The 12,437-nt window shown below is 50.9% G+C and overlaps 1 protein-coding gene across 1 annotated transcript in view; it reads right to left on the bottom strand.

The window, feature by feature from the left end:
- CENPV (centromere protein V) overlaps window positions 1-9,782 on the bottom strand; it is a 50,969-nt gene extending 41,187 nt beyond the window's left edge. The window contains exon 1 of the mRNA XM_075333162.1: window positions 9,121-9,782. Within this exon, the coding sequence (XP_075189277.1) occupies window positions 9,121-9,578 (458 nt within the window). The 5' untranslated portion in view covers window positions 9,579-9,782. The remainder of the gene's footprint in view (window positions 1-9,120) is intronic.
- Window positions 9,783-12,437: the final 2,655 nt, after the last annotated feature.

Genomic DNA, 12,437 nt, shown 5'->3' with positions numbered 1-12,437 from the left:
ACTTTTCGCTTGTTTTGTGCTGTACTGTAGAAGCGATACCAAGCAAAATTTGGCCACGCGACTGTGACATAGCCAAAACCGGCATGTAGCCATACACCGTGCACTTTTCCGTTACCTTCCCCTTACTATAATAGCTGCATGTCTTCACTGCTCCTTGTATGATTTAATCACATTCAGACGTCCATCTCTCACATATATACTATATGCATTATAGTCTATGGCTGCTCACATGTCAGTTTTATTGCAGATAGAGTGTGCCTCTCCCCCAAAATAACAGACATGTCCATTTTTGATCAGTCACAGATTACACCCTCAAATATAAATCACTCGGCATGTGAAAAAAACGGACAACAAACTGATGCCATTCGCATCCTTTATAAGGCCTCGCTCAAACGTCCCTGTATTATTCATGGTTATCATGGATAGAAGATGTGCCCATTATAGTTTATGGGGCTGTTTAAATGTACATTTATACCGGCATCACAGATGAATAATACCAATATAAGGCTGCGTGCCCATGATCAGGCTGCGTGCCCACGATCAGTATTTGCAGCATTTTGGACACAGGATGCTTCAGCTGCGTCCAAAACGCTGCGGTGTACAGTGCAAGCACAGTGGATGGGATTTCTAGAAATCCGGTGCCCACTATGCTTCTTATTTCTGCAGCAAACACTGACCTGCGGAGTGTCTTTCCAGACCACAGCATGTCAATTTGTTTGCTGTGGAATCGCATGCGTCCTCCATAGGGAGAACACAAGCGAGAGACAGCAGCGCACCGAACCCTGATCTTGGGTACGAGCAGCTGTGGTCTCCTGTGGAGGAGACAGGGCCGTATTTACCATTAGGCACCCGTGGTCCGGTGCCTAGGGCGGCAGATTGTGAGGGGCGGCACCTTCTGGCAGCAAAAAAAAAAAAAAATTTTTTTTTTTTTTTTTTTTTTTACATTTTTTTTTTGTGGCTGCCGAGCACAGGGAGCTGATTGACCCCGGAACTGCCGGCGCCTGCACTTCCGGGGTCACAGGCGCGCGCCAATCAGCTCCTTCCTCTGTGATGCGTCCACTGCTGTGTGGACGTCACATGCAGAGCTCACAGCAGGACGCCGCGGATGATGCCGTGATGGAAGTCGGTGTCAGAAGAGGATACTCACGTGAGCCAGGAAGATGGTGGCGGGCACTGGAGCAGGTAAGTGGATTCATAAGGAGCGTGGGAGTGTCTCTAATGCAGACCGGAGATCTGCGCATGCGGGGGGGGGGGGGAGGCGGCAAAGGCTGATACTGGAGGGAGGCAGAGGCTGAGACTGGGGGGAGGCTGGAGGGAGGCAGAGGCTGAGACTGGGGGGAGGCTGGAGGGAGGCAGAGGCTGAGACTGGAGGGAGGCAGAGGCTGAGACTGGGGGGAGGCTGGAGGGAGGCAGAGGCTGAGACTGGAGAGAGGCAGAGGCTGAGACTGGGGGGAGGCAGAGGCTGAGACTGGAGGGAGGCAGAGGCTGAGACTGGGGGAGGCTGGAGGGAGGCAGAGGCAGAGACTGGGGGAGGCTGGAGGGAGGCAGAGGCTGAGACTGGGGGGAGGCTGGAGGGAGCAGAGGCAGAGACTGGGGGGAGGCTGGAGAGAGGCAGAGGCTGAGACTGGGGGGAGGCTGGAGGGAGGCAGAGACTGGGGGGAGGCTGGAGGGAGGCAGAGGCAGAGACTGGGGGGAGGCTGGAGGGAGGCAGAGGCTGAGACTGGGGGGAGGCTGGAGGGAGGCAGAGGCAGAGACTGGGGGGAGGCTGGAGGGAGGCAGAGGCAGAGACTGGGGGGAGGCTGGAGGGAGGCAGAGACTGGGGGGAGGCTGGAGGGAGGCAGAGGCTGAGGCTGGAGGGAGGCAGAGGCTGAGACTGGGGGGAGGCTGGAGGGAGGCAGAGGCAGAGACTGGGGGAGGCTGGAGGGAGGCAGAGACAGAGACTGGGGGAAGGCTGGAGGGAGGCAGAGGCAGAGACTGGGGGGAGGCTGGAGGGAGGCAGAGGCAGAGACTGGGGGGAGGCTGGAGGGAGGCAGAGGCAGAGACTGGGGGGAGGCTGGAGGGAGGCAGAGGCAGAGACTGGGGGGAGGCTGAGGGAGGCAGAGGCAGAGACTGGGGGGAGGCTGGAGGGAGGCAGAGACTGGGGGGAGGCTGGAGGGAGGCAGAGGCAGAGACTGGGGGGAGGCTGGAGGGAGGCAGAGGCAGAGACTGGGGGGAGGCTGGAGGGAGGCAGAGGCAGAGACTGGGGGGAGGATGGAGGGAGGCAGAGGCAGAGACTGGGGGGAGGCTGGAGGGAGCCAGAGGCAGAGACTGGGGGGAGGCTGAGGGAGGCAGAGGCAGAGACTGGGGGGAGGCTGGAGGGAGGCAGAGGCAGAGACTGGGGGGAGGCTGGAGAGAGGCAGAGGCAGAGACTGGGGGGAGGCTGGAGGGAGGCAGAGGCAGAGACTGGGAAGAGGCTGGAGGGAGGCAGAGGCAGAGACTGGGGGGAGGCTGGAGGGAGGCAGAGGCAGAGACTGGGGGGAGGCTGGAGGGAGGCAGAGGCAGAGACTGGGGGGAGGCTGGAGGGAGGCAGAGGCAGAGACTGGGGGGAGGCTGGAGGGAGGCAGAGGCAGAGACTGGGGGGAGGCTGGAGGGAGGCAGAGGCAGAGACTGGGGGGAGTCTGGAGGGAGGCAGAGGCTGAGACTTGGGGAGGCTGGAGGGAGGCAGGGGCTGGGACTGAGGGGAGGCTGGAGGGAGGCTGAGGCTGAGACTGGGGTGAGGCTGGAGGGAGGCTGAGACTGGGGTGAGGCTGGAGGGAGGCTGAGACTGGGGGGAGGCTGGAGGGAGGCTGAGACTGGGGGGAGGCTTGAGGGAGGCAGAAGCTGAGACTGGAGGGAGGCTGAGACTGGGGGGAGGCTGGAGGGAGACTGAGGCTGAGACTGGGGGGAGGCTGGAGGGAGGCTGAGGCTGAGACTGGAGGGAGGCTGAGGCTGAGACTTGAGGGAGGCTGAGGCTGAGACTGGAGGGAGGCTGGAGGGAGGCTGAGGCGGAGACTGGGGCAGGCTGAGGCTGGGGGGAGGCAAAGGCTGAGACTGGGGGAGAGAGGCTGATGCTGAGGGAAGATAGAGGCTGATGCTGGGGGAGAGAGGCTGATGCTGGGGGAGTGGGAGAGAGGGGCTAATGCTAGAGACAGAGGACAAGGGATGAGGGATAGTGCAATGACAAAATCGATTGGGTGGGGGGAGTGTAAGGACTCAGAATAAGAGGGGGCAGCATTGGGAGCTCATTGTGAAGAAGGGGCAGCATGTGTGGGATCAGTATGGAGTGGAGCAATGTAGGGGAGTCAATATCAAAAGTGGGGTAGTGTGTGTGGGGGGGGTCTCAGCATAAGCGTTAGTGTGGTGGTCTTAGCATGAGTGGGGCAACATGAAGGTCTCATTATGGAAAAGAGGAAGGCAGCATTAGGAGCTCATGGAGAGGGACAGCATGCATGGGACATTGTGAGAAGGGGGCAGCATGCATGGGACACTGAGGAGGGGGCAGCATGCATGGGACACTGTGAGGAGGGGGCAGCATGCATGGGACACTGTGAGGAGGGGGTAGCATGCATGGAACACTGTGAGGAGGGGGAAGCATGCATGGGACATTGTGAGGAGGGAGCAGCATGCATGGGACATTGTGAGGAGGGAGCAGCATGCATGGGACATTGTGAGGAGGGAGCAGCATGCATGGGACATTGTGAGGAGGGAGCAGCATGCATGGGACATTGTGAGGAGGGAGCAGCATGCATGGGACATTGTGAGGAGGGAGCAGCATGCATGAGACACTGTGAGGAGGGGGAAGGATGCATGGGACATTGTGAGGAGGGAGCAGCATGCATGGGACATTGTGAGGAGGGAGCAGCATGCATGGGACATTGTGAGGAGGGGGCATCAAGCATGAGACATTGTGAGGAGGGAGCAGCATGCATGGGACATTGTGAGGAGGGAGCAGCATGCATGTGACATTGTGAGGCGGGAGCAGCATGCATGAGACATTGTGAGGAAGGAGCAGCATGCATGAGACATTTTGAGGAGGGAGCAGCATGCATGGAACATTGTGAGGAGGGAGCATCAAGCATGAGACATTGTGAGGAGGGAGCAGCATGCATGGGACATTGTGAGGAGGGAGCAGCATGCATGGGACATTGTGAGGAGGGAGCAGCATGCATGGGACATTGTGAGGTGGGAGCAGCATGCATGAGACATTGTGAGGAGGGAGCAGCATGCATGAGACATTGTGAGGAGGGAGCAGCATGCATGGGACATTGTGAGGAGGGAGCAGCATGCATGGGACATTGTGAGGAGGGAGCATCAAGCATGAGACATTGTGAGGAGGGAGCAGCATGCATGGGACATTGTGAGGAGGGAGCAGCATGCATGGGACATTGTGAGGCGGGAGCAGCATACATGAGACATTGTGAGGAGGGAGCAGCATGCATGAGACATTGTGAGGAGGGGGCAGCATGCATGGGACATTGTGAGGAGGGGGCAGCATGCATGGGACATTGTGAAGAGGGGGCAGCATGCAAGGGACATTGTGAGGAGAGAGCAGCATGCATTGGACATTGTGAGGAGGGGGCAGCATGCATGGGACATTGTGAGGAGGGGGCAGCATGCATGGGACATTGTGAGGAGGGAGCAGCATGCATGGGACATTGTGAAGAGGGGGCAGCATGCATGGGACATTGTGAGGAGGGAGCAGCATGCATGGGACATTGTGAGGAGGGGGCAGCATGCATGGGACATTGTGAGGAGGGGGCAGCATGCATGGGACATTGTGAGGAGGGGGCAGCATGCATGGGACATTGTGAGGAGGGGGCAGCATGCATGGGACATTGTCCTCAAATCATGCTGCTCCCTCCTCACAATGTACAGATCATATTTCATAATCGAGGAAGGTGTGGTGGGTATACAGTGGTTTATAAGGGAGGGCAGAGTGGTGTTTTAGTTTATTAGGGGCAGTGTCACAGTCACAGTATAAAAGTGGGGACGGTGTGGTGGGAATATTTTATACTCATGCTATGTTTTGATGTGCCTGTGGTGATTCCCATTGGGGGGGGGGTTAGTTTCTTATTGATACTTTTTAAAGTGTGCTACAGAGTAGATCTGCCTTAAACAGATGTCGTGTGCGAAAACTCAGTTTTACGTTGTCACTAAGGGGCGCGACCACTTAAAGTGCCTAGGGCAGCATGAAGGCAAAATACAGCCCTGGGAGGAGACTCGCGGCCCCGCAGGTCAGGACTTGCTATGCTCTGAATGCAGCGCGTCCTGATCGTGGGCACATACCCTAAATCTAATCACAAACAGCAGATGGATGACATCGGGGTGCAGTCCGCGATTAACATTACAATGGACTGAATAAGCTTTGTCATTCATTGATTTATCCATATGTGAAAAATACTGATGATAAATACTAACCAAACACTGATGACATTCTGCTGCAAAACACTGATGACACTCTGCTGCAAAACACTGATGACACTTGACTTGAACCATTAGGCTATGTGCGCATGTTGCGTTTTTTTTACGCTGCGTTTTTGTGTGTTTTTGGCCGCTAAAAACGCACAAAAACGCACCTGCGTCGAAAAAACGCATAAAAAACGCATGCGTTTTTACCGCGATTTGGTGCGTTTTTGGCTGCGTTTTGCTGCGTTTTTCCAATGCATTGCATGGGCGGAAAACGCAGAAAAACGCAGGAAAGAATTGACATGTCCATTTTTTTTTTCAAGCTCAAAACCGCAGCTTAAAAAAACAGTTGTGTGCGGACGGCAAAAATGAAAACTCATAGACTTTGCTGGGGAAGCAAAGTCATGCAGTTTTGAGGCCAAAAACGCACCCGAAATACGCCGCGAAAAACAAACTGTGCGCACATAGCCTTATTCTGCGTAAATAAATAAACTTTGCCGTCTGAATGAGGCCTTTTGGTCAGAAGAAGCCTGAATTGTTTTTGTTTTTTGCATGGGTGAAAAACAGATGCCACACATAGTAAAATTGGATATCAAACCAAAAAAAATGAATATTGGATCCAACACACTGATGAAAAACAGCTTATCTGTTCTTGTACAGAAATAAAAAAGTGACTGAGCGTGTGGGTTGATTCAGGTGACCTCATAAATCGGACATGTGCTGTCCCATTTTCTATCGGATACCACGCTGACCAATGTTTGTCAGTGGGGCAGTGCTGATGATTTTTTTCAGTCACAGAACCTGATACGATTTTTACAGATACATTAAAATTCTGTAATAGTACACTGTAAATAATTAATAACTGCTGTAAAAAAAACAGATCGCAGACGGATGACAAGTTAGGAAAAACTCGTTACACTTTTCTAGATGAAAATCGGACCAGTTTTTAATACTGACATGTCAACTTAACTTTATTCCTGTATGAGTCTGTATACAATAGGAAAACCTCCCGGTGTATACAGACAACCACTGTCAACTGCACTTATTAAAAGGAACCTGTCACCAGATTTGGCCCCTATAAGCTGCGGCCACCACCAGTCAGCCCTTATATACAGCATTCTAGACTACTGTATATAAGAGCCCAGGCTGTTGTGTAGAACGTAAAAAACATCTTTATTAAGGCCTAGGACACACGGCGAGAAAAACGGACCAATATTACTCTATGGGCAGCAATTGTTTTCTCAGCCCTAATCGGACCGAGAATACAGTTGCAGCATGTTGCGGGTGGAATGCGATCCTGTTCGACTCGCACCCATTCAAGTCTATGGGGTGAGAGAAACATTGCACTGCTCTCGCTTTACATCGGTGTAACACGAGAGCAGTGCGATTCTGGCATCAGCCAACAACGGAGGAGATAGGGAGATAAATCCCTTCCTCCCCTCCACAGCGCTGGCCCTTCCATCCACCGCGCCCCCCCTCCGCAACTGTGGTCTGATCGCACGATCGGACCGCAGTCGCATGACACTCACATGACACTCGTCTCCCGCTGTGCTGCGAGCGTGTGCCAAGTGTCATGCGAGCACTCGCACAAATTCCCGTGTGGCCTCGGCCTTATACTCACCTGCGGGGCAGTTGGGTCTGATGGGTGGTGCTGGTCTCGGACTGGCGCCTCCTCTCTTCCTTACATCACTGTTCGGCTTTCCTGCTACATGTGTGTGGCGCGTCCTACATCATCTACACAGAAGCCTCCATTGCGCTACTATGCAAGTGTATTTTTCATTGCCCTTCTGAGTGCAGAGCAAAGTATTGTATACAATTGCGCCGGCGGTCTTTGACCTTTTCCCTGCTCCTGCGCATTACAGTATTTTGCTCTGCCTACAGCAAGGCAAAGAAAAGTGCACATGCGCAGGAGCACAATGGAGGATTCTGTGTGGATGACGTAGGATGCGTCACCCATATGAAGCAGGGAAGGAAGACGGCGATTGCAAGAGGAGAGGAGGCGCCGGACCAGAGACCAGCAACGTCCATCGGACCGGACCACCCCGCAGGTGAATATAATAAAGGTGTTTTTTACGTTATACAGAGCGGTCTGGTCTCTTATATACAGTATTCTGGAGTGCCATATATAAGGGCTCACTGGTGGTGGCTGCAGCTTATAGTCACCAAATCTGGTGACAGGTTCCCGTAAATGCAACTACATATATTAAAATAATCTATACCTTGTTGTATACATTTTTATTTCATTGGGGAGATGTACATAAACATATAATCTTGTGTTTGCAGACGTTTGAGCTCAACATTTAGGGTATGTTCACATGTTATGTTTTTGCTGCATTTTTTTCATGAGTTTTATGCAAATTAAAAGCTGTTTTTTACAGTACAAGCAAAATCTGATATTCCAGAAATCTCACACACTTGTTTTATCCTGACTGAAATGAAAAACTGCTGCGCTTTTGAAAGACGCAGCGTGTCCATTGTCTCAGTGGGGTTTTTTTTACCATTAAAAGCAACAAAAACGCAACTGTGTTTTTTTGGTTTTTTTTTCCTGTGTTTTTGCTAATTTTGTGGTGAATGAAACTAACTTTATCTACACATTTACTGTAGACAAACGACACACTAAAAACACAGCTAAAAAAGCAGCTAAAACACAACAAAAACACAGCTTTTTGGAAGCAGCTTTTTTTACTGCCAAAAGAGCAGGTTTTGCTACAGCAAAAAAAGCAGCGTGTGAACATAGCCTTAAAGTGCCAAGTGTGACCTAAAACTAGTCTACCGTCATTATTACCAAAACACCCTGCACAACCCCCATCATTCGTCCTGCAGAGGATGGGAGTCCCTTTGGCTCCGTCCTCAGTCTTTATTATGTCTTAGATATATGTAATATCAGAGAGTGATCTGTGGTATATACTACTATATATATATATATATATATATATATATATATATATATATATTATTATTATTATTATTATTATTATTTATTTATAGAGCACCATTAATTCCATGGTGCTGTACATGAAAAGGGGGTTACATACAGAATACATATACAAGTTACAATAGACAGACTAGTACAGAGGTATGTGTATATATATATAAAATTGGCATTATTATACCACTGACCCCCACTCCAATCTCTTCTGGTGAATGTGATGCCACATATGTTGGCGGCGCTCATCCCTGTGATATCTGTATACGGCTGGACCTGGGGTAGATCTATGTATACCCATCAGTTATCAGACCATGGCTTTGCCTATAATATCACACTGCCATTTTGTGCTATGTCTGTATGTATGCTGACCAGTATTATGGCACAGAGGAGGTGATTATTACTGTGTGATGTGCAATAAATAAGGAAATTCTGTGTACATAAATATACAATGTACAGAGAGAAGATGAATGGATATCACAGGACCAACCCCCAGTAATCTGCTGGTCCCACAAAGACCCCTGAGACCCCCTAACCAAGAAGAAAGAGACCCTTGTGTGATCAGCTGCCATGTTCTCAGAGGCTGTTGATCACAATGGCCAGTGCTATGTGGCAGCCATGTAATCTGCCACACTGCCATGTTCTGCCATAGACGTGTATGGGATGTGAGCACCTCCAATACATATGGCGGCAGTGGCATCTGCACGTCTCTGTCCAGCACATAGATATCACATATAATAGTAAGTTCTCAGTGCCCCCAGGTCACTTACAAGGAGTCCAGCAGAAGTTTGGCGGCGTCCTCGGTGCTGAGGCTCTGCTGCCGGATGAAGCTGACCCAGCGATCCTTCTGCGCCCCCAGGTCCAGCACTGAGTCGCCATCGTCCTTGCTGTCCTCCTCCACCTGTTTCTTGATGGCAGCCTTTTTGGCTTTGCCCTTCTTCGTGCTCGGCACTTGCACTGCGGGTTTAGTCGCCTCCAGGAAAGCGCCAGCTGCCGCCGCGGTCCTGGTGTGTCGCTCTGCGGCTGCGACACGTTTAGAGGAAGATTTTTTCGCCTTCACCATCTTGGTTGTCCCTGTTGTTGTAGCTCCCCCGGGGGATATCGCCAGGCAGTGCGGAGATAAGCGGCTGTCACCGACAACTCCGAGCTCAGGACGGAGCCGCTTTTTTTTCGCTTTGTTTGGTAGATTCGACTCCTTTTTTTTCAATTCGCTCGCTTCACTGAACATCCAGCAGGGGGCAGGAGAGAGCGCAGTATGGAGGCCGCTGCCCTTCCGTGGTGTGGAGGACGACGAGCAGGGTGGGAACTGGTACTGCCCAAATGGTCTGCAGCCAGGAGGACTGGTGCCAGAAGGACTGGTGCCTGGAGGGCTGGTGCCTGGAGGACTGGTGCCTGGAGGACTGGTGTCAGGGGCACTGGTGCCAGGAGGGCTGGTGTCAAGAGGACTGGTGTCAGGAAGACTAGGAGGACTGGTGTCAGGAGGACTGGTGCTAGGAGGGCTGGTGTCAGGAGGACTGGTGCTAGGAGGGCTGGTGTCAGGAGGACTGGTGCTAGGAGGGCTGGTGTCAGGAGGACTGGTGCTAGGAGGGCTGGTGTCAAGATAACGTGTGCCAAAGGACTGGTGTCAAGAGAACTGGTGCCAGAAGGACTGGTGTCAGGAGAACTGGTGTCAGGGGCACTGGTGCCAGGAGAACTGGTATCAGGAGGGCTGGTGTCAGGAGGGCTGGTGCCAGGGGCACTGCTGCCAGGAGGACTTGTGTCAGGAGGACTTGTGTCAGGAGGACTGGTGTTAGGAGGGCTGGTGTCAAGATAACTTGTGCCAAAGGACAGGTGTCAAGAGAACTGGTACCAGGAGGACTGGTGTCAAGAAGACTGGTGCCAGGAGGACTGGTGTCAGGAGGATTGGTGCCAGGAGGACTGGTGTCAGGGGCACTGGTGCCAGGAGGACTGGTGTCAAGAAGACTGGTGCCAGGAGGACTGGTGTCAGGAGGATTGGTGCCAGGAGGACTGGTGTCAGGGGCACTGGTGCCAGGAGGACTGGTGTCAGGGGCACTGGTGCCAGGAGGATTGGTGCCAGGAGGACTGATGCCAGGAGCACTGGTGTCCGGGGCACAGGTGCTAAGAGGACTGGTGCCAGGAGGACTGGTTTCAAGAGGACTGGTGCCAAGAGGACTGGTGCCAGGAGGACTGGTGTTAGGGGTAGTGGTGCCAGGAGGACTGGTGTTAGGGGTAGTGGTGCCAGGAGGACTGGTGTCAGGAGGATTGTTGTCAGGGGCAATAATGCCAGGAGGACTAATGCCAGGAGGACTGATGTCGGGGGCACTGGTGCCAGGAGGACTGATGTCAGGACCGCCAATTACCACCGTGCACATGTATGATGTGATCTTTGCAGATGCACAGATATAGCAACTTTTATTACCCTTATACACTGATGTTCCTTCAGTTAGAACATCAACAACTGGATAAGGTATCTTTATCAAATAAAATAATAATTAAAAAAAAATCTCAGTGGGTTCTTCGCCGATTTTCCCCCTCACATTCTTAGAGCTTTTTTCTTTTCCGATCTGTGGAGCTTATTATTTACTGTAGTTTTATCTTCACCATTTTGGAATCATAGAACTTTATGATCTCTCTAATAATTTTTTGAGGAGATTAAAATAACCCCACTATTTACCTTATTTTAATTCTATTTACCATACGGGATACATACACTATCTTATTAGTTCAGACAGTTACATAGGCGCCAATATCAAATATAGTGTGTCCACCCATATCCTGTCCACCGCCATTAACTTGAGAATGGCGGCAGCTATAGGCATAGAAGTGGTGTCTAGGTATAGTAAAGTAGCCATGCGCTACGCAATGAAACAACATATAGCGCCACCTGGTGGAAAACAACGGAGTTAGCATTTTTATCTTGAAAACGGAACGAGATAGAGAAAAAAAGTGAATTACAAAGTTGTAGGGCATCATCAATTCAATACGAATCGACACCTTGCATATAGAAATGCTATGAATAGAATGTGTAAAGCTCACAAGGCTGCAGACGTGAAGTGATACCTCATGGAGACCTTCCGACAAGTTATTGGGTATGGTGGCTCACCTGACCTGACCCCATTGGACTTCTTTCTGTGAGGTCACATCAAACAGCAGGTGCATGCGACCCCTCCACCATCATTTCAGGACCTACGACGATGTATCACAGATGCTTGTGCAAACATGTCCCCTACCATATTGCACAACGTGCAGCAAGATACAGTATGCTGTCCAGAGTCCAGATGTGCATTGCAGCTGACGGTGGCCACTTTGAGCATCAAAGTTAAATGGGCGCCATATGCGTGACCTGCATTCAATGTTTTGGGGGGGTCATGGGTTTCATATCATAGCATTTCTATATGCAAGGTGTCGATTTGTATTGAATTGATGATGACCTGCAATTTTTTAATTCACTTTTTTTCTCTATCTTGTTCAGTTTTCGAGATAAAAATGCTATAATAATAACTCCGTTGTTTTCCACCAGGTGGCGTTATAGGTGGTTTCATTGCATAGCGCATGGCTACTTTACTATACCTAGACACCACTTCTATGCCTATAGCTGCTGCCATTCTCAAGTCAATGGCGGTGGACAGGATATGGGTGGACACACTGTATAATTTCTTTTTTGTCTACATTACTGAAAAAGTGAGGTAATAAGAAATTATATATTTTTTATTTAAAAAACGATATTTTAAAATATTTTACAGGTTTTATTGGTCCTGTGGGTTTGACCTGAAGCTACTATAACTTGATTACTTGTATAATACAATGCAGTACTGTAATACAGTGTACTATGAAATTATCGCTCTCATATGAAGCCTATCCACAGCCTGGACTTCACTGGAATATAAACATGGTGACATATAGCCCTTCAGTTTGGATCCAGATGACATTTTGTGTGGAGGAGTGTCATCCACCAGCGCTGCCTCCTGATGACGACTTGGTACCAGCATGTCTTCAGAGGACAGCAATGAAAGAAACTAGTAACTGCAGCGCCGCCCCGGTGACATCCTGTTCCAAGAGGGGCGATAGCCTCAGTAGGAAGTGAGTG

The sequence above is a fragment of the Anomaloglossus baeobatrachus genome, chromosome 2 (assembly GCF_048569485.1).
Source record: "Anomaloglossus baeobatrachus isolate aAnoBae1 chromosome 2, aAnoBae1.hap1, whole genome shotgun sequence".
Classification (NCBI taxonomy): domain Eukaryota; kingdom Metazoa; phylum Chordata; class Amphibia; order Anura; family Aromobatidae; genus Anomaloglossus; species Anomaloglossus baeobatrachus.
This window is presented reverse-complemented; position numbering and strand designations above follow the sequence as displayed.